The sequence below is a fragment of the Symphalangus syndactylus genome, chromosome 1 (assembly GCF_028878055.3).
Source record: "Symphalangus syndactylus isolate Jambi chromosome 1, NHGRI_mSymSyn1-v2.1_pri, whole genome shotgun sequence".
In the NCBI taxonomy this organism is placed as follows: Eukaryota; Metazoa; Chordata; class Mammalia; order Primates; family Hylobatidae; genus Symphalangus; species Symphalangus syndactylus.
In genome coordinates, this window is record NC_072423.2 from 114,938,347 (window position 1) to 114,962,748 (window position 24,402).

The 24,402-nt window shown below is 45.5% G+C and overlaps 1 protein-coding gene across 13 annotated transcripts in view; it reads left to right on the forward strand.

The window, feature by feature from the left end:
• The window catches only part of LOC129483098 (leucine zipper transcription factor-like protein 1), a 204,365-nt gene that overhangs the window by 6,715 nt on the left and 173,248 nt on the right, over positions 1 to 24,402 (forward strand). For 11 of the 13 annotated variants that reach the window (XR_010113929.1, XR_010113933.1, XM_063610782.1 and 8 more), the window contains exons 2-9: positions 4,096 to 4,262; positions 7,429 to 7,535; positions 9,274 to 9,399; positions 13,939 to 14,045; positions 16,060 to 16,203; positions 19,535 to 19,625; positions 20,596 to 23,022; positions 24,170 to 24,262. Coding sequence is in view for 11 of the 13 variants with exons in the window: in XM_063610782.1 (XP_063466852.1) it covers positions 4,208 to 4,262; positions 7,429 to 7,535; positions 9,274 to 9,399; positions 13,939 to 14,045; positions 16,060 to 16,203; positions 19,535 to 19,625; positions 20,596 to 23,022; positions 24,170 to 24,262 (3,150 nt within the window). In the remaining 2 variants the exon portion in view is untranslated. The remainder of the gene's footprint in view (positions 1 to 4,095; positions 4,263 to 7,428; positions 7,536 to 9,273; positions 9,400 to 13,938; positions 14,046 to 16,059; positions 16,204 to 19,534; positions 19,626 to 20,595; positions 23,023 to 24,169; positions 24,263 to 24,402) is intronic. The other 2 variants (XM_055279973.2, XM_055279964.2) reach the window with 2 other exon arrangements.

The following is a 24,402-nucleotide window of genomic DNA, read 5'->3' on the forward strand; positions in this document are numbered from 1 at the left end:
TCCACGCCTCCAACCTCCTCCCCTGATGATTCTTCTTTCCTTGTGTGACTACTCAGATGCTGCCTGAGCCAGTTTCTGGGCAGTATTATGAGTATTAGTCACTTGCACCATAGCATAAATAAGTTTACATGAGTCAGTCAGCATCTTTGTATCTTAATTTGACTAAATTGCTGTTGCTATTGTTTAAGGCATTTAGGGCATCTGGGCAGGTATAGAAAAAACTTGGAGGTCAGAGAAGGTCCTTTACTTCTAAAATGATATCTAGGTCATGACTAGGAACTCATACAGTAGTACCAAGTGAAAAATAAGAATTTTAAAAAATGCATTGAGTCCCTTTTCCTCTTTATCAGAAAATTGGATGTTTTCAGACATTTTGGAGAGGATTAAACATAATTTTGAGTTGTTGGCAAGGAAATCCAATGCTTCCAAAGATTTTATAAAATGCATTTCTCTGATATTTGAAAGAGCCTGTCAGAGACAGCAACGAAGGTTTTTACATGTTGTGCAACAAGGACTGTGGGTTTATGAGGTGATTGGCACACTGGGGGCCCTGTGAGGTGTGTGAGTCCTGGAGTCTTTACGCCGGTGCTGAGGCAGCCATGGTAGTGTGTACGGAGCTTTGAGTGTCTCCTGAGTTAGGAGAGCCATTTGCTAATGGGTTGTAGATGTCAGGATCAGGCTGGTTCATGCCAGGAGTCTGTGATTCCCACAATGAAAGGGCAAGTTTATCTAGAGACACAAGGAAGTTGGCCACGTTTGGAGAGTGATCGTGCCCATTCTGTGCCTTTTGTTGGTTAGTAATGCCCTCAGACCGAGACGGAGGAGCAAGGAGGGCAAGATGCTGAGTTCCTGAAAATAGCATCCCCATGGTGACCATGTTCTCTATGGAAGCTCTGATTTACTTCCTGAATCCCTGTGAGGTAATGACCCAGAGCCAGAGTGGGGAAGCCCACCTCACCCCACAGGCCTGGCAGGCAGTTTCTTAGGGCTCATTACGCTGGTGGTGACACAGGCTCTTTGAAAAATCAGCTTGTGTAATGAGTGGCTCGGAACAGCTCACCCCATGACCTGGGAACTTGACACCAGCCAAGAGCACACTCCCAAGGTCAGACAGAGAAGGTCTCCTGCCTTGAGTTGACACAAGGGCAGTGTCACCAAAGCACCAAGAAGTCTTAAAGGAGTGTGTTGCCATTTGTGTTCAGGCTTATGATGCCAAGATACTGGTTTGGGTTTGCGGACATTGTTTCCCTTGTGCCAGACTCCAGTTAGGGCTGGTTTCCAGAAAATCCAGCTGGTCGGTTCCTTCATTGTCCTGGCCACAGCCTGGATGAGCTACTCAGGATCTGTTGTTGCTATCACCTCCTTCCCGAGCTCCACCCTCTCCACAGACATGGTCAGAAGTGTACACACAGACCCAGTGGGCTGCATTTAAAGACTCACAGAGTATCACTCCAGTCGTCTTTCTCCAGGATTTTTCCCTCAGACACTGCAAACTCCTCTGTGTTGGCAGCAGCCAAATAAGAGGAATGCAGTTAGAGAAACAGCCTTTACTCTTGTGTGTCTCCGTCCCAGCATCCTTTTCTTCTTGGCTCTCTCCAGTGACTGCCTGTTCACTTTTTAGGCCTGGCCATCACAGAGTGTCTAGCACCTCTCCCTTCCCCAAGCTGAATTAAATTTTCCTTTCCTCAGATCCCATTGCATTTTTTTTTTTATAAATTCATCCCAATGCTGCTTTTTTGTGAGATATAATTTATAGTTATATGAGTTGTGACAAGTATATGTTTGTCAAATACATATAGTCATGTAACCATCGCCGTGATCAAGGCACTAAACAGAATTGCCCCCCATATTTTCCTGTGCTCCTTTGTAGTCAGACCCTCCCTTCTCCCCTAGACCCTGGCAGCTACTGATGTGATTTCTCTCCTAATGATTTGCCTTTGCCAGAATAGCATATAAATGGGATTGCACAGTTGTGGTGGTTTGAGAGGCTTCTTTGACTCAGCACAGGGCATTTCAGATTCCTCCATGTTGTTTTGTATGCCCATAGTTCATATCTTCTCAGTACTGAGTGCCCATGACTTTTTATCCATATCTCTACGTGAGCCTCTTCCACTGTATCTGGATATGTGATATTTTTCCATCTGTCTCCTTGATGGGTAGCCAGGCTCTTCCAGGGCTGGGCTGTGTCTTGTGTGCCTCTGTATCCCCAGCCTGCATGTAGTAGACACTTGACGGAGTGTGCTGGGGCAGCTGTGTGTTGATAGTGGAGGTCCTTATTCTCTCTGGCTCTCTCTAGGGCCCCGGCTGGTCCCTGCTCAGGCCCTGTGTACGGCTGGTGACCTGGAGAGACACCCTGGGATGGGCAGGCAGGCTTCTCATAAAGCACTCCCATCCTCAGTTTGGTGTCCCTGATGGATGGGTGCCAACACTTGTTGGGAGGTTTGGGGGGTTCTCTGTGGCTCCCCTGAAGCTCTTCTCTCTGGGACTCATGAATTCCTGGGACTGTGGTACAGGCATGTGTCTGTTTGCTTCCTCCTGAGCCAGAGAAGCCCTCTTTGGGCCTTGTTTGCACTGATTCACAGCTACATTGGCTAGTTAGTTAAAAATAGGCTCTAGTTATCTCCGCCCTGCAATAGGCCCTCTCCTCGGGCAGAGGCAGGAATCCTTATGTAAATATTTGGAGGAGCTTGTGGCCGGGGTGGTTTCCATGCCAGGATCTGCTTGTCTGGACTCCTGGAGCCATGAGGGCAAGGTGGCAGTGGGAGAGTGAGAGGTGGCATGTGTTAGAACACTCAGGGTGTTCACATTACTTGGGAGATGCTGGAGTTCATGGTAGTACCTCGAGCCGGTGGAAGTGGTTGGTCATTTGCTGTAGTGACAGTGGCTGAGTCTTAAAAAGTCAGTAGGACTTATTGGAAAAACCACCAGGTTTGAAATCAGACTGACCAGAGTTCAGTCTCTGTGATTCCTTGCCTTACTGGCCCGTGGCCTTAAACAAGTTACAGGACTCCTCTGAGCATCATTTTCTCCTTTGTAAACAGGGACGATGTTATCTGCTCCACCAGGGTGATTGTGAGAATTAAAAGTGATCATGTGTGTAAAGCACGTAACAGAGCCCTGCACGCAATAGACCCTCGTTTAGTGCTGGCTGCCGCCACAGCCTACTCTGGTCTCACTATCTACTTTGCCAGCAAACATTACAACTTTGCACTGGATATCTAAGGGAAGAATGAGAGGTTCTGAAAGGACATAGGATCTCCAGATGCATGTCCAGACCTCTCTCCAATGTGCTCACATCTCTTTAACTTCTGTTGGCCTTCAGCCCTACTGTTAAATCACTTCAACAGCTGCCCAAGTAGGGCTGATAACTCAGGACTCACCAGCTGGGAGAGGACTGTAACCAAACTTAAAAATAGAGACACATCCATTGCCTGGTACAGGGGCTGTGCAGGCCTCTGGAGAGAAGGCCAGGCAGCATCTGCACACGCAGGCTGAGTTGGACTCTGGGCAGCTGGAGGCTGCAAGCCTCCCGACGAAGGGGACCCTGCCAGGCAAGCCCGGCTTTCCTTGGTCCAGAAGTTCTGAGGGTATGTGTCCTCATCCTCTCCCCCAACTAGCACTGCCTGGCTAGAGACTGACCATTCTTCAGAGAAAGAAAGGTGGAGAGGGTGTGGGGCTGAGTGTGGGGGAGATGGGGATCCTTAGGCTTAGCAGAGCTGTCTGAAGCTGGGCTGTACTGATTCCATGTAGCCTTTGGTATAAGGGGATGGAGAGAGCCACTGGGTGGCTTTTTAAAGGAAAGTAAGGCAGTCCTATCTAAGGTGAATGGAAAGCGAGCTCAAAAAGAATAGGCTGCAATTTGATTGATCTAATTTCTTGTTTAACCCCAAACCAGGTCACTGTGTCTGAATATAAGTGTGTCAGAAACAAACCAGAGTGCCCATAGAACAAGGCCCACACAGAAAGGTCAAGCCCTCCTGTTGAGGGAATACACCCAGACAGGGCGACCTTTGCGCCCAGAGCAGAGTTCTCTAATATTGTCATTAAATTGTGTCTGTGTCTGCTTCCTCCATGGCCTCCCCTTCCTCTGTGCAGGTGCCACCATGGAGTCTGACCACTGCTGAGCAGACAGCCACCGAGGGCCGAAATTCTGAGCCTTCCTCTGGACCCAGGCAGGAGACACACAGACAAGAAAGGCAAACTCACCATGGCCTCCACCAATGCAGAGAGCCAGCTCCAGAGAATCATCCGAGACTTGCAAGGTATGGTAGGTTGCTGGGCAGACTGAGTTTGGTTTTGAGGGACTTGTGGCAGGGCTTTTTGCTGTTGCCAGTTGAAATTCAACCCTTTCATTTTTGTTCACACAACGAGTAATTGGAGTCCTCAGGTCACATCATATTGAAATATTTGGGTCTCAAATATCCACCTTGTGTAAGGCTTGGAAAGCTTGCCTGGTTTCCTTTCAGAGGACTGTAAAGCCAGTTCGTAAACAAAATCATACACCCAGCTCCGGGACTGGGTCTGATTTCCATTAGTGCACATGTGTGTGTTTTGAAGCTGCCTGTTAAGTCTTTGGCTAAATCCCAAACTTCTGGGCTCTGATGAAGTTGGCTTCTTTAGAAAAGAATGTTCTTTCTCCCCCTGAGCAGGAAGGACCTGTCTTGTTTTGCTGCCCCACCGGGTCCTGGCTGGCGGATGGCCCATTGCCTGGGGTGCATTGTAGGTCCAGGCCTGCTGCCTCCCAGACTTCCCTGAGCTCAGCATTGTCCACTGAGAGAGGCTATGACTTGTATCCCTTATCTCACTGGAGAAAAGCAAGGCATAGGAAGGTGCAGATAAAGCTTGATAGACTCAGGAGAAACGGACTATTTTCTTTTTGGCTGCAAATTCCAAGTTTCACTCTTTCAGATGCTGTCCCAGGAGTCAGAATTTTTATAAGTTTTCTATCCCCACTCATCACCAGTGCTGACCTTTAAGCTATTCAGAGCTCTAGGACACTTGATACCACACAGTCTGAAGCTGACCACTTCCTCCATGCCTGCAGAGTCTGCTATGACACTTTCCTGACAGACTAAAGGCCCAGGCTCCTAACTGCTTGGACACCACAAGCAGTTATCTTCCATACCAGGAGCCATTGGCCTAGCACGGCCACAGTGCAGTTCTCATTCTGAAGTTCCAAAGTCAACAAGATAAAAAACACTTTCTCAGGCTTTTAATCTTGTGTCTACCATGCCTTGGGCCTCTGACAGCTAACAATTTCATGGCATTTCATGTGCACCAGGCACTCTCTATACCAACAGCCTGGCACCAGTTTATGCTCCTAACCACTCTAGTCTACTTTCAGCTAAGACGTTAGATGCTTTTTTAAGTCTACACAGAGAGGCAGAGAAAGTGAAATGCCAGTCTCTGCAAATCTGAGTTTGCCACTGGCCTTAAGAGTTCTCTCCATAAAGTAGGCAATCTTTGCTGTGTTTCAATATCTGGTTCTTGAGGATAACTTTGAGACCTGGAGGTCCTTATTGGGAGGGAAGAGGGTGAAATAGGGGACCCTCAGGTAGAGCTTCTGATCTAGACCATTGTCTATCCCATGTACCAGCTGAGTCTGGCCACCCCCAACATCCTGGGCTGATTTCAATGTCCTTTACATAGGCCACAGAGCACTTTGGTGGGAATTCTTGAAAGGTGCCACTTTCTCAGTACCCTCCACTTTCATCTGTTGGTAAATGTCTTAATAAGCATACAAATCTACAGCATCTACCATGAGAGTGGAGTGTCCTTAATTGAGGCATCTTTGTGTGGTACACAGCCTTCACTCCTCTGCAGGGCAGCCCACTTATCCTCTTGGTGACAGTAGTTTCAAAGACTTTGGAGTCAGGCAGGGTTGTGCTCAGCTTCTGGCTTCTCTTTTAACCCTGGAAAATGTTGGACAAGTCCCTTCACCTTTCCAATGCACAGTTGCTTCCTTCATGTGCCAGGTGTGTTTGATGATAACACCCACTTCTCACGATTATTGAAAGAATCAAATGGTAATTCCTGCAAAGCTAATATTACTTAGAGTATCAGAGATTAGAGCTGAAATTTTCATATTTCATGTCCAGAGTCTACTCCTTCAAAGTTTCAGGAGTTCCCAGATCAGGTTGCAAGTGTTTACCTGGCCTGAGGAGGCAGGAGGGTGGAGGAGGAAGGCTCTTTGTCTCTTCCAGGCCCCTGGCTCACTGGCTGTCAGTGCCAGCCATTGCAGACACTTCTAGCAAAGTACAGCTGGACAACAGTCACTTGTAAGAATCAGTCCCAAGACCCTGTCTCCACTATTTGCTAATCTTTGCCTGAGGGGTCAGTGTTGATTACATTTTCAGCCATCTTAGGCTTGGCTTCAGTCCTGGAAAGGTCTGCTTCAAACCATGGTTCTTGGGAGCAGGGGTTAGGAATTTAAGAATTGCCAGAGAAGCAGATAGTTTTGTCAAGCACATCCCAACCATCTCCTCTGGGGAAATGTTTTCCAGGATCTAAACCAAATCCAGTGTCTCAATAGTCCCTCTGTCCCACAGCAGAGGCAATAAGTGAGAGTCAAAGGTGGGTTTTCCTCTTTTCTACACAGGGAGGTGAATTCTCTTAGAAATTAAGAGGTGGGCTCTGGAGTTAGCTCTTGAGAAAACCAGGATTCTTATTCCAGCTCTGCTGTTTGCCACCCATGATCTTTGGCCAAGTGCTCTGATTTCTCTGTACACTCCTCATCTGCAAAATGGGGATAATCATAGCAGACTTCATAGATTCTAAATTGTACTTTTTTTCTGACATTTTAACAGCTCTGAAACTGGAATGTATCTTATAATTAATTGCATCATAGATTCATCGAAATAAGGCAATCCCTGCCTCTCAATGCCATATTAAATGAGAGAAATACATGTAAAGGCCTAGCCCCTCAAGGACACTCAGTTACCAGAAGCAGGTGTGGTTGTCATTGTTGGAATTGTGATTATCACTACTATTATTTGCACATACTGGGTATTCTGATCCTGCACTTACCTATAATGAGCAGTAGGATTATAGTGAAGAACATGAAATACGGCTAGAATAAAGGTAAAGCTTTCTGGAAGTCAGTACTCGGGGACTGAATGATTCATCCACACAGCAAACATTTGTTGTCCAGCTACTATATGCAAATTACTAGCCCTGGGTGGTGGACAGACAAGGGTGAACAAGAAATGTGCCCAGTCAACAAGCATGGTAAAGTATCTGTGGGCTCTCGGGACATTTCAACACTCCCTGACTTGGAGTTACATCTCATGGATACTTACATACCCTTTTATGTTTCAGAGGTGCTTTGTGTCACTGACCACTTGCTCCTCATGCTTCCTGGGTTATTCCTGCTTCTCTCTCTGAGTTTAGTCACTATCTGGTTACATGTTCCTATTTGTTGTCTTAAAGATGCTGTGACAGAACTAAGCAAAGAATTTCAGGAAGCAGGGGAACCCATCACGGATGACAGCACCAGCTTGCATAAATTTTCTTATAAACTTGAGTATCTCCTGCAAGTAAGTGACGCCTGTAATGTGTTGATTTTTGCACTGATATCTCTTTTCTCCCCCTTGGGTGACTCATCAGCATTCAAGATATGGTTCAGAAAGCCCAAGGAGCCAGTAGGCCCTCGTGGTTAGATTGAAGGTCAGAGCAGTCCCCAGTGCCAGCTCAATCCTCCAAGTGTGATCCTTTGGGGAATTGCAATGTTGCCCCTTAGGATGGCTTTGAGAATCAAGAACATCCTTTAGAGATTTAGGTCATTATAAGGTAGGTCAGAAGGTTACTGTATGGCAAAGATCTTAACTTTGGGACAGTTACATACCCCTTTGGGAGTTTAGTGAAAGCTATAGACTCTTCCCAAAAAGACATTCGTGTATGTATACACACAATCACGCATTTTTGCAGGCAGATTCTAAGAGTGTGTGGACCCTCTAAAGATTATCCATGGGCTTCTGTTTTAGAGCTTTGCTACTCAATGTGCAGTCCATAGACCAGCAGCATCAGCATCTTCTGGGAGCTTATTTGTAGTATATTCTTGGCTCCCACCCCCACCTACTGAATCAGAATCTTTGGGGTCAGCCTGGAATATTTTCTTTTAACATATTGATGGTATAACTCTTATCCCTACTTAGCCCAAAAAGTACTGATGTAAAAAACACTGCAGATGTGGAAAAATGCATGCAACTAAAATAGTCAGGAAAGAAATGCTCTAAAAGTTATTTTAGGGTAGTGGTATTAGGTGTTAAATTTTTTTCTATTTTTGTGTTTTGTTTTATCTAGATATCCTAATAACATATGCATATTTTGCTTCTGTAATCAGAAAAAAAATGCTATAAAATGTTATAGAAAGACATACCTGTATCATTGTGAACACCATTACTTTGCAACGTCACATCCCACCAAAGCACGTAGTATGCGGGCCCACTAGAGGAAAGGCCCCTAACGTGCTGAAGGGCTTGCCTCTCTCATGACATTTCAGCTGGCTCTTTAACGTTGTAAAAATGTTTTTGAGCCTTTCTTTTTTTCAATTAAGCCCATTTTGGTTTTGGATTTGAAATGACTCAGAGCTGACATTTATTTAAATTTATTGTAGGTGTATTAAAACAATATTGAAACTGAAGTGTTGAGTAACTGGGATAAAAGGTCATTATCTTATTTCCCTAAGTTGAAGCATAGTTAACACTCTTCATATTGCCCTTAAGACTCTTTTCTTTTTCTTTTTTTTTTTCCTTGGAGACAGAGTTTCACTCTTGTTGCCCAGGCTGTCGTGCAGTGGTGCAATCTTGGCTCACTGCTACCTCCGCCTCCCAGGTTCAAGTGATTCTCCTGCCTAAGCCTCTCCAGTAGCTGGGATCACAGGCGCCCGCCACCACACCCAGCTAATTTTTGTATTTTTAGTAGAGATGGGGTTTCACCATGTTGGCCAGGCTGGTCTTGAACCCCTGACCTCAGGTGATCCACCCACCTCAGCCTCCCAAAGTGCTGGATTACCAGCGTGAGCCACCGCACCTGGCCAAGACTCTTTTCTTGTATTTCTTTCTCATCTGTTAATAACACCTTTGGTGGTTTTCCACCCAGCTGTATGAACAGGGTATTAACACACCTTGATTTGCCAATAAATAAAAATAATGCCAATAAAGGACCTCACCCAGTGCTGGCACCTAAGAAGCTATTGTTATTATTTATCATTTAAATGCTGGGATGAAGAGCAGTGGGTTTGGACCTCCTCTCCCTGTCCCTTTCCCTCCCCAGTTTGATCAGAAAGAGAAGGCCACCCTCCTGGGCAACAAGAAGGACTACTGGGATTATTTCTGTGCCTGCCTGGCCAAGGTGAAAGGAGCCAACGATGGGATCCGATTTGTCAAGTCTATCTCGGAGGTAAGCTGAGCAAGCAGCCAACAACTTCGTGTTTTCCTTTTGCCTGCCTAAAGCAGCTCTTGCAGAGACCTTTGCTGCAGACAGCTAAATGAGGAAGTGGGAGTTTATGGGTGGTAAAGAAATCTAGTCCAGGTATACTCAATGCCCATTGTTGCAGTGGCTCAAGCTTGGGGAAGCCACTTCAGTGAGTGTTTACCAAGAGGAAGAATGCTGAGTCCTGAATGTACCTTAGGCCACAACCCACATGTTACTTAACAAGGTGGCCTGTTCACATACATTGTAAGTCTGCTAATGGCAGCCCTTGAGGTGTAAAGCGTAGGATGGCTCCATTTTTTTAAAAAACTAATTTTCTGAGATAAAATTCTTTAGAGTTTGCTATGCTGCTTTCCCTACACTTTGCCCAGGAAACTTAGATTTGAAATGAGAATGATGTGGGATCTCAAGAGACATTTCTTAAAATAGTGATGTGCCAACTTTCTACTTTCAATTCTGAGCCCCTCTAGAGCAAAATGCCATGGCTTTGCTCTTTTACAAAACTCCAGAACAACAAACACACACACATACTTCACATACACACTCACACTCTCCTCTCTGTTTGTTTTCCACCCTCAACCCCCAGAGAATCTTTCTTCTCTCTCGTCAGCCTATTCCATCCAGGAGTGCAGAACTTTGCATATCAGGGAGCAGGTAAACCCCTATATTTGAGACAGGAGGTTTGTACATTTCTTCTTTCTTTTCAGTAAGTGTGAAGTCACTTTAAAGTCAACACACCTGCTGCTTGGCTGGCTGCCCACAAATACCACAGCCTTAGGTATTCTGGGAAGGGCTCCTCACCAACCACGCCAGCTGGAGCTGAATGACTTTCTTCTTATAGAGAATGATGGTGTTAGATACGCTGACATCAATGGCTGGACATTTCCCACCATTTGCACCCTCTGACATCTGAAACAATGAGGAAGGATCCTGGCTCTAAAGGGCTGGTTCTGCGAGTTTCTTTAATGTCCATGTTAGTGTGGATGAGTGTTGTGAGGTCTGGTGGGATACTTGGGTGCATGAGGTAGAGCAGTATTTTAATTTTAATGCATCATAAATGTGGAAGGGGTTCTCTTTGTCACTCTCCTGTCTTCATTCTTCAGCCACTGCATCAGAGCAACTAAAGCCTTTAACTTTATGACTTTGGTCAGCTGAAGTCTGGAAATAAATTTAGTTTGAATCCCCATTCCCCAGGATTATGAAATGCTTGCTAAAACACATCTACTTTTTGCCTAGTTTCTTCTTCTTTTCTCATAATGCAGACAGATCTTTAGACAGTCTGAAGCCATGGAAACTGACTTTCTAGAAGCAAAAAACATTCCTTGCTTGCATGAATGTTGGTGTTTTAGTGGCTGGCATAGGCTCTGCTTCCCATAGGGTCCAGTTGTTTCATCTCGGTTGAAGACTGCTCTCTGGGGCATCATTGGTTGGAATGGCTTGGAACATCCCTAGGCTACGTGAGTTGCTGGATACTTGGTTAATTTTAATAATCAAGTAGCCATCTGGGTCTTTAACCGAGAGGGTAAGAGTTAATGGATAAGAAGCATTTATAGGTCCCCTCAGACCCCTTTGAGGTAGGAGGCAGCTATTTAGGCTAAAATAGGTGAAGGTTCTAAGAAACCATTTCTGGAGATTCAGTATGGGCTCAGCTTGGACTGTGTTTCACTGTGATGAGGGTGTAGCTCATCGTCGGGCTCATGGCACAATGACCTGGTTTAAAGCAGAATCAGCTCTCATGTACCCTGCAGATTTTCTGTCCTTTGCTGCCATTGTATTGCTTCTCGGGATGGTGTGTGTGGGTTCTGATTAAAAGCTAAAAAAAATTAAGGAATTAGGTAATGAAAATGGATCCATAATCTCAAAACATAAAAAGGCCAGGCAGCATTTTGATTTGCAGTACAAGGGAACTATTGTTCCCTTCCCCCTAAAAATACCTTTTAAAATAAATAGTTCTCTTTTTATATATATATATATATATATATATATATATATATATTAGTTCTTTTATATATCTATATAAAATTATATCGATATATAAAAGGCCACCCTCCTGGGCAACAAGTTGAAGCTGAGGTAAGTTGAAGCAAGGTAAGGTAACTTGCTCAGCTTACCTCCGAGATAGACTTGACAAATCGGATCCCATCGTTGGCTCCTTTCACCTTGGCCAGGCAGGCACAGAAGTAATCCCAGTAGTCCTTCTTGTTGCCCAGGAGGGTGGCCTTCCCTTCCCCCTAAAAATACCTTTTAAAAGAAATAGTTCTCTTTATATATATATTATATATATTATATAATATAAAATATATATTATATATAATTTATAATATATAATATATATAATTTATATATTATATATATAATTTATATATAATATATAATATATAATTTATATATAATATATATAATTTATGTATATAAATTCTTTTATATATATAAAATATTATATATATAAAAATAATATATATATAGTTCTCTTTATATATATAATTATATATATATAATTAATTCAGTTAATGGGCCTGATTAAAAGTATAGCCTCAAATGTTTGCCATTAAAAAAGTTTTGATGTTCTAAAGGCTAGTATAATGGTAAGTTGGCCAAAAATAAGGACAAGTTCCTGTCTTTGGGAGCTTACAGACCTGGGCTGTGATGTGAGGGTCTTAATGAAATTCTGCAGGGTGTGTGTTTGTATAATTGACACGCTTCACTTCACAGTGCCTTGCTCACCTCTTTCCAACTGCCTGAATTTCCTGGTTATCACCACTAAACACTTTGTTCTCACCTCAATCGTCAGCGGAAAACTGATTTAGACAGGATATACCATCAAGATTCTCCCCTTCGCATCTGCTGAGATCGTCTATCTGCAGACATGTCATGGTGGCTTTTATAAAGCCAATAAACCAGGCTGCTGTCTGCCTTCACTTCCAGGTGGCCTGGCTGTACCCAAAACACACATGGGGAAATGTCTTACAGCTTCTGTAGTTAAAGAGAGTTAACACCTTTTTGTTTTTTAAAACTACTTCATATGGTATCATTTCCTTGAATCAGCAGTAAGAAGAAATATAGCTCTGAGCTAAAAGGTGCTATACACCAGGATGTTTACCCCATTGAATCAGGAAATATGTGGTACAGCCTCAAGCACTGGCATTTAATGCCAGTATTTCCTGACTCAATATAGTGTCGGAATTAAAATCTGAATAGTATGAGGTATAGGAACCCTCTGGCAAACCACTGCTCCCCCTTCTCCCATCACATATACACACTGTAAATATTTCTGACCTTTGAAGGGGTGGGGAGGGTATTGGTCCCAGCTTACCCTACCCAGAGCCAGAGCCTGAGAGAGCAGGTACATGTGGTAGGTCAGGAGGTTTTGAATTCCTGCCTATTTTCTTGAGTTTCTGCGCTGACCTATCAGGAATATGAATCCTAATTTGCAAACTTGCCCAAGTGTCTTCTGTGGCTGTCCCTTTTATTCCATCCGCCTTGGCCATTGTATGCTCCCAGCTGACAGAGCCCTGCTTTGCAGCCTCATGACAGAGTCTCTGGCCAACATATCCCATCTCCATCACAACAAGCTTTTGAGTGGTGAATTTAAGCCTCAAACAGTTACAGTCACATCTTCTCCTTCCTCTGAATTGGATTTCAGGTATAAGCTCTGTGGGGAGAGGTTTTCAAGACAGGCCTGCACCTGGGCCTTCCTATGCCAGACATGCCGAACTTGTGAGACAGACCCATATCCATTTTATCCTTAGCCCGGTGTGACTGGGCTGCCTAGAGACACCCCTGGTCTCACCCCTAGGCTCCTTCTGATTCAATGTAGTGATTTGGCATATCTGATAAAGAACAGGAAATCCAACCAGGAAAGCGTTGGCAGACTTGTAGATTTTACTGATGGTTTCATGGAACACAGATGAGACAGTTACACGGCCGCACTCACGCACCTCTGCCCTTGTCCCTCTCTTCCTCCTTCTGCACATGTTTTTGCCAAGCCCTTTAGTCCCTTCTCCTGCACCTGTTTCCCACACACCTTAAAAACAAACCAGCATTAGCTGAGCTGAGACCATCTCTTCCTCTTCAAGCTGACTTCTGATGTGAGAAGTCCTTCATTTACCTACTTCCAGGTTTTACTCTAATGTAAAACTGAGTTTTATTTGGTTCCTATCTGACTCCAAACCCAGAGATTCTGATAGAGCAGAGGAGGGAAAGTGACATTCCAATAGAATCCACAGGTGTTTGGTAGCCTCTTGTTAATATATCTTCCATGATATGTTTGCTGGAGTCTGCAGATTATTCTCAGATGAAGGCCTGCAAGTAGTTCACCCACTTCAAGCCTTACTCTCTGCAGTGAGAGTATCAAATGTGTTGTGTCCTTTGAAGGACAACGTATAGGGTAAAATTGGGTGACATTTTTTGTCCTGTATCTGTGTTTCACAAGCCATCTATGAGACCAGGTCTATATTTGGAGTTAGGCTGACAGCTCTTTGGCTCTATGTAATCTGCTTTTTCCAGCTCCGAACATCCTTGGGGAAAGGAAGAGCATTTATTCGCTACTCCTTGGTGCACCAGAGGTTGGCAGACACCTTACAGCAGTGCTTCATGAACACCAAAGTGACCAGGTAAATACAGGACAGGGCTGGGGTTTAGCACCATCCCATGCAGAAATGAACTAAAGTTCATTAATAATAATGACAACTGCAACAGTAGTGCTCATTTGTGTCCCCCATGACACTGCAGACTCCTTCCACATCTATCATTGTCTTCCACCCCTCCTCCCAAAGTCCTTGACACATGTGGGCAAGTAGCACTGAGTTTTTATAGGTCAGTGAGGCTCAGAGGGGCTTAATGCTTTTCTCCAGGCCTCACCCGTTGCTTCTTAACTCCCGATACCAGGCATTTTCCCCGGTGGATGGCATGTCCTTGCTGCCAGCACTACTGGACAGACAGGTTACAGCCTTGGCCTCTCAGCAGAATCACCTGTGGGGTTTTTAACACTACTGAGCCTGGGTCCTCACCTGGCATACTGAGTGAACACACTGGAGACTGTGGTGGGCAGCCAGGACTGGGAGCCACTGCAGAGCTCAGGTCAGGTGTGCAGTCAGCCTTTGTGCGGGTAGTGCCGAAGCCTCAAAAGGGAAGAGAGAAGGGAGGAGAGAGGCAGGGATTGAGTCTATAAAGGGGAGAATGGGTGTCAGCTTAGAAGCTGCAAATCAGGTACCAGTCAACTAAACCTCTTTGTGTTTTCCAGCATCTCTTGACTGGCCCCTTTCCTTTTGGAGTATTCAAAAGTTTTTGAATCTAAAAAAACTACAAAGGGAAAACCTTTAGTTTCCTTAAACCTTATGTCACCTTAAAGATTGATTTGCATAGAGATGTACTCGTATTTCTCATGCATGTGACAGGCCTTGTGAATTGATGTGAGCTGAAGAAGTTTGCATATTTGATTTGAAGGTTATTTTGTTTTAGATGTTTGGTGAAGATCGTCATCAACAGCTTGACTTAATCACAGTTCACAGACAATAATGTCCCACATTTTTGCCCATGCGGGCGTGCAGCACACTGTAACCTCAAGCTGCTGGGCTCAAGTGATCTTCTTACCTCAGCCTTTGAGTAGCTGGATAGGCATTTACCACTGTGTCTGGCTAATTTTTTACTTTTTATATAGACAGGGTCTCACTATGTTGCCCAGCCTGGCCTCAAATTCCTGGGCTCAAATGAACCGCCTGCCTAGGCCTCCCAAAGTGCTAGGATTACAGATGTGAGCCACTATGCCCAGCCATCTTTTTCATTTTGGGCGGGGGTTGGGGTAGGGGGTTAGGGTAGTCTTAACCTGTCACACAGGCTGGAGTGCAGTGGCACGATCATGGCTCACTGTGGCCTCTACCTCCTGGGTTCAAGCAATCCTCCTGCCTCAGCCTCTTGAGAAGCTGGGACTACAGGTACATGCCACCATGCTCAGCTTGGTTTGTTTGGTAGAGATGGGATCTTGCCATGTTGCCCACTCTGGCCTCGAACTCCTGGGTTCAAGCTATCCTCCTGCCTCAGCTTCCCAAAGTGTTGGGATTACAGGCATGAGCAACTGTGTTCTGATGCATCTTTTTAAAATTCTTGTTACTTTGCCTGAAATGAAACAACCACTACCTCAAAATGCAGATAACATTTATTTTATTTTTTCTGACCCTGTCTTATGGTGCTGAACCATTTCTGAATAGTTTGTTCCTTGGCTTTTAAATTGGTATCTGGACAGAAATTAGCAGTGAGTTTAGTGTCCCATATTGAGTTCTGAAAATGGAATAGAAAGTAATCTTTCAAAAAAGAAGTTTTCTTTCTCCTACAATTGCCCTTTCTTGGCAAATGATTGATGTTTAAGGTTCCCATATCCTTTCTGAGAAGTAGATATGATATACATAATAAATGAATAAGCATCCAGATCATTGCAGTAATTTCTTTGAAGAAGAGCAAGCTTATTTGAGAGTTATGTTCTTCTACCATGAAAATGAAATTTGTTTGTGTGCCTGTGTCTTTTAATTTAGTAACCTGAGTTGGAATTCGATGAGGCAGAGCCACAGTGGGAGGACTGATTAAATTCACACTTTCTTTATCTTTATTACTCTTATAATTGTTTTTCTGCAGTGACTGGTACTATGCAAGAAGCCCCTTTCTGCAGCCAAAGCTGAGCTCGGACATTGTGGGCCAACTCTATGAGCTGACTGAGGTTCAGTTTGACCTGGCGTCGAGGGGCTATGACTTGGATGCTGCCTGGCCAACATTTGCCAGGTACTTTGAAGGATTGCTTGGTTTAAAAAACAGGAAAAGAGACATTTGAAGTTTTGAAGATTGCCACCAGTCTACTCAAAGCAATTTTGCTTGTTCAGTAAATTACACAAACCTGTTCAACTCTTATTCCAGCTCCTTTTACAGACTTTGTTGAATCATGACTAACAATAACATCTGAAGGCTCCAACCTTAAACCAACTTAACTGGCCAGGGCATGAGTCAGTGGAGATTTGTATTGCAAAAGCCAAGGCTTTAAAAATTTTTTTAAGGCACTTGTTGTTATGGGCACTGGGGGAGGAGTGGGCTTTTTCCCGTGCCTGTTCTTATGGAGTTATTACAGAAGGCTCTTAAGCAGTAGGAGAGGAAGTGAAAGCCACAGCTCATCCACATAAGGGTTGCAGGAAAGGTTGCTGCATTTTTGTTTCTTCTTTTTTTCTTTACTGAGGCCATCAAGCCAGCCATATCTTACACCAGTGTGGCACTCACATACCACCAGAGTCCTTACATGAGCTCCAGGAAGGAGGTGTGAGGAACAGGCTCAGAGGATCAGGGGACTTGACAAAGTCACCCAGCTGGTGGGCAGCAGGCCTGAGACACCTGACTTGGGTTAAAATCAAATCCAGTGTTCTTTGTTTTGTTTTGCTTTGCTTTCTGTTTATAAGGCTTTTAAAATTTAACATTCATATTTTTTATTAGGAAATAATTCACATATGGAGAAAAGTGGTGAATATGATAGTCACATGCGAACCACTAGGATTTAATTTTGCCATATTCAGATGTCCTTTTTTTATTTTTATTTTTTGTAGGGACGGAGTCTTGCCATCTTTCCCAGGCTGGTTTGAACTCCTGGGCTCAAGCAATCCTCCTATCTTGGCCTTCCAAACTGCTGGGATTACAGGTGTGAGCCACCACGCCTGGCCCAGATATTCTTTTTAAAACTTTTTTATTTTGAAATAATTTCAGAATTACAGAAAAGTTGCAAAAATAGTACAAAGTACTCATCTATCCTTCACCTTGATTCCCTAGTTATCGATATTTTACTATAATTGTTCATCATTTTTTCTATTTACATGTTGATTTATTTCCTAAGCCTTTTGAGAGTACATTACAGACTTGATCCTCTTTTCTCTTAAGTACTTAATTATGTATTTTCTAAAATCAAGGACATCCTGTTATATAACTCAGTACAGTTATTAAAATCAGAAAATTAGCATTGATACAATACTGGTATCTAATCTACAGATCTCATTTAAATTTTACAAATTATCTCAATAATGTCTCTCATAATCTAAGATCCAATCCCAGATCACATATTAATTGTTAATTCATTAATTGCTATGCCTCTCTGGTCCACTTTAATTTTGAATAGTTTTTCAGTCTTTGTCTTTCATAACATTGACATTTTTGAAAAATACAGGCCAGTTATTTTGTAGGATGTTCCTTAATTTGAGTTTGTCTGATGTTTCCTCATTATTGGATTTAGGCTAAGTGTTTTTGGCAAGAATACCTTAACTGTTGTGTCCTTGTCAGCACACTGTATCTGGAGGCACACAGTGTTGATTTGTTTCATTACTAATGAGGTTAACCCTGGTCATTTGGGTAAGGCGGTGCTTGCCAAGTTTCTCCAAAAGTTACTATTTCTTCCTTTGTAATGAGTATATATCTTATGGGAAGACATGTTGAAATTACATTATTATCCTTTTTTCTCTTAAATCTGTCCTGTATTAGTTTTAATACCATTTGATCATTCTTGCCTGAAGCAGTTATTACCATCATCATTACCAGAGTGATTTTCTAACTCCATTATTTCTTTTACATTATTAGTTGGCATTCTATTGTAAGGAAGATCTTTTCTTTTTCCCCATTTATTCATTCATAGCAGTATTGACTCATGGATTCTTATTTTATTCAATAGGTTGCATTCTGTCACTGTCATTATTTATTTTGAAGCTTAAATTATCCCATTTATCCAATTACCCCAGTGGGGAGCCCCCTTCAAGCTGGCTCTTGTGGGGAGGTTTGGTTATGTCTGATACTTTTTTTAAGAAATAAAATATTATAGATCGGGTAAAGCCCCACCCCATTGCCATCCTTTCTCCTTTGTTCCCCTTTCAGAAGTAATCATTGAATCAATGCATTTCATTCCCAGATGTTATGCTTTCATTATTACTTGTGTATTTGTAAATATTTTATATATGTGTATATATATAGTTTTATTTTGTAAATGTTTTAAAATTTTACACATGTCGAATCATGTGATAGCTATCCTTTGCAACCTGCTTTTTTCATTCTGCCTTGTTTTTGAGATTTTGTATCTGTTTGTACATGGAGTTCTGTAAGTGTAGAGTTGGGTTGGTAAACCACAGCCCAGAGGGCTGTGTGGAACACAGCTTTGCCCATTTATTCACCTGTTGTCCATGGCTGCTTTTATGCTAACAGTGCCAGTTGAGGGACAGAGACCATATAGCCTACAAGACCAAACTATTTACTATCTGGCCCTTTTCAAAAAAAAAAAAGAATGCCAAACCATGGTGTAGAGAATTCTGTTGGGTGAATAAGCCACAGTGTATCTCTTTCCCTAGCAGTGTAGAGTTTGTTTGGTTTCCGTTTTTCCAGTTACAGTGCTGCCAAGAGCATCCCCACTGTCTCCTTATGTACATGTGTGACTGTCTTCAGGGAAGATACTATGAAGGGCAGTTGCTGGGTTTTGGAGACTAAGTTTGAACACGCAATAATTTTAGATTTAGGAGATGATTCTGATGAAGTAAAAATATGTTTAGTTTCCAGTGTTCCTGCTAAACGAGAGTTATCACACAAGCCTTTGTATTTCTAAAGCAATGCCATCCAATGGAACTTTCTGCATGAGGGAAATGTTCTGTATCTGCACTGACCGGCCTGGTTGTGTGACCTAGAAGCAGGCCTCCCAGCCACACTGTTGCTGTGTCATACAGAGCGGGCAGCTGAGCCCCCAAGCACAGTGTGACTCTTATTTACCAAACTGACTGCTGCTTGTTCCTCACTGGCAGACAAACTGAGGCAGGCACCAAAAGCTTGAGGAAAATTTAAACCAAATATTGGGAAATACATGTTCACTTAATTGTTTTTTGGCAGTGGGAGGAAAGCCATGATGGTAAAACTCTAGCCATGGAATTCATCTGTTACAGACCAGTGTAGCTGTGCTCTTTGGTGGAATCTGTTGGGTTTGACTTCCTTACATTCTACCTGGGAAGGCAGCCTCCACCACCACCTGGTTGCCTAGTGACCAGCAAGACCACCATGTGTGTAGATTTCCTGCTCTGAATACAGGTATGTCTGTTTTGTTGCCCCACAGGAGGACGCTGGCCACTGGCTCTTCTGCTTACCTGTGGAAACCCCCTAGCCGCAGCTCCAGCATGAGCAGTTTGGTGAGCAGCTATCTGCAGGTAAGGCCAGGAAGGCTGGGAATTATCTTACTGTAGCTTCTACCAGGGTATGTCCTTGCCCCTAGCAACTCAAGGGTGATGTTCTCAGATACCCGTTGTTCCAGCTAGAGCAATAGAACCACTCAGTTATAGCTGCTATTCCCTGGAGTCTGGGTTTTTCAACCAAATAGAATCTAGGCTCTCTTAAAATTAAATTCTTTTAAATGATTTTAAAGTATTTTAAAAGAAGCAGTTTAGCACTGTGGTTAAAAGTGACAGACTCAAATCCTGACTCTCACCTACCAGCTGTGACCAAGGAGAAATTACTTAACCTTCAGCTCTCTCATCCACAGGATGGGGATAATAAAACTCATTCTAGCTAATAAATGAGGGGTGCGTGTGCAGTTCTTAAGCATATGTTAAGTACTTACAGGCTTGACATATGCAAGGGCTCAGTCAATGTTAGTAGGTAGCGGCAGTTTGTTAATTTTTTTTAGAAATGTGAATTTATCACAGCTGTATATAGTTCTGTGGAAACTGAACAGCAATTAAAAAAATTAAAATGATCAATATAAGGAGCGTTAAGAGTAGAAAAAAGATGAATCTTTTACCTTATTTTGTGGCTTAATCATGCCAGGAGTTGCAGGTATGGGTATGGCACAAGGAATGAACAACAGCTTCGATATAACTGAATTTATCTCAGAGACAACGTCCATTAAGTTAATAAGACTGAAGAAGGCTGGATGGGAAATGCAAGTCTGTATCTCAGTGGAGCTCACATGGGTGGCCTCATGGCTTTGGAATGTGCTGCTGAATCTGTGGCAGATGCTTTGAGCGAAGGGATTCTAGTTTTTTGAATAGTTCTTTAGACTAACCTTAGGGCAGGTAATGCCTGTATTTTTACCTCTGCTCTCATTAAACTCTAAAGCTTTTCTGAATAGCCCTGTAGCTTCATCCTAAAGCCGCTTGTCTTTTGTGTTTTTCTTCCCAGACTCAAGAGATGGTGTCCAACTTTGACCTGAACAGCCCCCTAAACAACGAGGCATTGGAGGGCTTTGATGAGATGCGACTAGAGCTGGACCAGTTGGAGGTGCGGGAGAAGCAGCTACAGGAGCGCATGCAGCAGCTGGACAGAGAGAACCAGGAGCTGAGGGCAGCTGTCAGCCTGCAAGGGGAGCAACTGCAGACAGAGAGGGAGAGGGGGCGCACTGCAGCAGAGGACAACGTTCGCCTCACTTGCTTGGTGGCTGAGCTCCAGAAGCAGTGGGAGGTCACCCAGGCCACCCAGAACACTGTGAAGGAGCTGCAGATGTGCCTGCAGTCCCTGGAGCTAGGAGCAGCAGAGAAGGAGGAGGACTACCACACAGCCCTGCGGCGGCTGGAGTCCATGCTGCAGCCCTTGGCACAGGAGCTTGAGGCCACACGGGACTCACTGGGCAAGAAGAACCAGCATTTAGCCAGCGTCCCAGACTGGCTAGCCATGGATCAGCAGAAGGCAGATACGGCATCAGACACAAAGGGCCAGCAAGAACCTATTCCCAGCGATGCGGCCCAGGAGATCCAGGAGCTAGGGGAGAAGCTTCAAGCCCTAGAAAAGGAGAGAACCAAGGTCGAAGAGGTCAACAGACAGCAGAGTGCCCAACTGGAACAGCTGGTCAAGGAGCTGCAGCTGAAAGAGGATGCCCGGGCCAGCCTGGAGCGCCTGGTGAAGGAGATGGCCCCACTCCAGGAGGAGTTGTCTGGGAAGGGACAGGAGGCAGACCAGCTCTGGCGACGGCTGCAGGAGTTGCTGGCCCACTCGAGCTCCTGGGAGGAGGAGCTAGCAGAGTTGAGGCGGGAGAAAAAACAGCAACAGGAGGAGAAGGAGCTGCTGGAGCAGGAGGTCAGGTCTCTGACCCAGCAGCTGCAGTTCCTGGAGACCCAGCTGGCACAGGTGAGCCAACATGTGAGTGACCTGGAGGAGCAGAAGAAGCAGCTCATCCAGGACAAAGACCATCTCAGCCAGAAGGTGGGTGCGCTCGAGCGGCTTGCTGGGCAGCCTGGCCCAGAACTGCCAGTGGCAGGTGAGAAGAATGAGGCCCTGGTCCCTGTGAACTCCAGTCTGCAAGAGGCCTGTGGGAAGCCAGAGAAGGAGCAGAGGGGCCTGCAGGAGGCACAGTTAGACGATACCAAGGTGCAAGAGGGCAGCCAGGAGGAAGAGCTCCGGCAGGCCAACAGGGAGCTGGAGAAGGAGCTACAGAATGTGGTCGGGCGTAACCAGCTCCTGGAGGGCAAGCTGCAAGCCCTGCAGGCTGACTACCAGGCTTTGCAGCAGCGGGAAGCAGCCATCCAGGGCTCCTTGGCCTCCCTGGAGGCCGAGCAGGCCAGCATCCGGCACTTCGGTGACCAGATGGAGGCGAGCTTGCTGGCTGTAAGGAAGGCCAAGGAGGCCATGAAAGCCCAGGTGGCAGAGAAGGAGGCCACTCTACAGAGCAAGGAGGGCGAGTGTCGGCAGCTGCGGGAGGAGGTGGAGCAGTGCCGGCAACTGGCAGAGGCCCAGCACAGAGAGCTTAGGGCTCTCGAGAGCCAGTGCCAGCAGCAGACCCAGCTGATTGAGGTCCTCACAGCAGAGAAAGGCCAACAGGGAGTTGGCCCATCCCCTGACAATGAAGCCTGTGAGCTGGCTGCCCAGCTAGCCCTGTCTCAGGCGCAGCTGGAAGTCCATCAGGGGGAGGCCCAACGGCTGCAGGCTCAGGTGGTGGACCTCCAGGCCAAGATGCGGGCAGCCATGGATGACCAGGACAAGGTGCAGAGCCAGCTAAGCATGGCTGAGGCCGTCCTGAGGGAGCACAAAACCCTTGTGCAGCAGCTGAAGGAGCAGAACGAAGCCCTTAACAGAGCCCATGTCCAAGAGCTGCTGCAGTGCTCGGAGCGTGAAGGGGCACTGCAGGAGGAGAGGGCCGGTGAGGCCCAGCAGAGGGAGGAGGAGCTGCGGGCCCTGCAGGAGGAGCTGTCCCATGCCAAATGCAGCTCCGAGGAAGCACAACTGGAGCACGCTGAGCTGCAAGAGCAGCTGCACCGGGCCAACACGGACACAGCTGAGCTGGGCATCCAGGTTTGCGCACTGACCATGGAAAAGGAGCGAGTGGAGGAGGCACTGGCCTGTGCTGTCCAGGAGCTCCAGGACGCCAAAGAGGCAGCCTTAAGGGAGCGAGAGAGCCTGGAGCGCCAAGTAGCTGTGCTGCAGCAAGAGAAGGAGAGCTTGCAGGAGAAGCTGAAGGCGGCCAAGGCAGCAGCTGGCTCACTGCCTGGCCTGCAGGCCCAGCTCGCCCAGGCCGAGCAGCGGGCCCAGAGCCTCCAAGAGGCTGCACACCAGGAGCTCGACACCCTGAAGTTCCAGCTGAGTGCTGAAATCATGGACTACCAGAGCAGACTTAAGGTAATCCTAGCTTCAACCACTTGGGCTCTACCGATCTCCCTGGGCAGGCCTGGTGGGTCCATGGGAGGATGCACCTTTAGCCATGAGGCAGGTGAGGGCTGGAGAATGTACTGTGGGTACAGGCAAACACCTTGTCGCCCTGTCCTATCACAGTTCCCAGTAACATCTTTCTCTCTGCAGGAATAAGTTAGGCGCAGAACATTGGGAGTGATGCCTTAGCCTAGAAGTCTAAACTCAAGACCACTGCAAACAAGATTAGCCCACGCAGAAGTTTGTAAAATTAGTAGCCAACATTGAAAGAGCGGGGTGTTTACAAATACAGTTTGAGGGCTTTTGAAAGCCTGCATCCTCACCCCGCCCCTGCCCTGTGGCAGCAGTCAGCAGGAACCTGAGGTTGTCTGCCCACTTTAAAGAAGGCACACATCCTCTGCACTTTTCCTTACACTGGTTTCTGTGCTTGCCCAACCCCGCCGGGCATGTGAGTGTGAGAGCCCTGACTTGGCCTCTAAAACCCCTGCAGAGGGCCAGAGATAGGACATGAGTTCACAGCTGCCTCATGTCCTATCTCTGGGTTCTTAGTGAATAACCAACTCCATCAGGTGCTCTCCTGACAGCAGATACAGGGAAGGGAACCAGCTCACTTCGTTTTTACAAGGCCCTTGGGACAGACAAGTTAATGAGATGAGCAGTTACTATGTGCCTTTGATAGTGCACAAAGATGAGGGGTTAAGGACTGTTTAGAGTGAAGACAGGGCAGAATGGCCTGGGGCTTTGATTTCCAGGGCTTGCCACTAGTCTGTCTGCATCAAGGTCTGTGCACTCTCAGGCTGCTCCTAACCCTCCTCTCTGAGGCAGCTCCACCGCACTGCCACAGATGTGCCTCCCCACCCAGTGCCACCCCACTCCGTGAAACTCCATGTGGCTTATAGCCAACTTTTTCACTTGCAGAAATTAAGTTCTAAGTTTGGGGACCAGGCTAAGTCTCTTTTCTTAGTAAGCTTGAAAGTGTTTCACTATTAATAAACCCAAAGCTCATTGAGGAGCCGGTTAGAGAAAGGTAGCTTGGTTTTATCTGTTTGGGTGAGGGGGCTGAGGGATCCTCAGAGCAAGGACCCTACTTTTATGATCCCTTTCTTGTCCTCTCTAGAATGCTGGCGAAGAATGCAGGAGCCTCAGGGGCCAGCTTGAGGAGCAAGGCCGGCAGCTGCAGGCTGCTGAGGAAGCTGTGGGGAAGCTGAAGGTAGGCCATGGTGGTGTAGACCTGTCAGGAAGAGGGCATCTGGTGTGGTTTTGACTGGACCATTTAAGAGGACTCCCTGCATGCCTCCAGATTCCCAAGCTGAAGCCATCCTCAGTTCACCTTTGTAGACACCCTCAGTT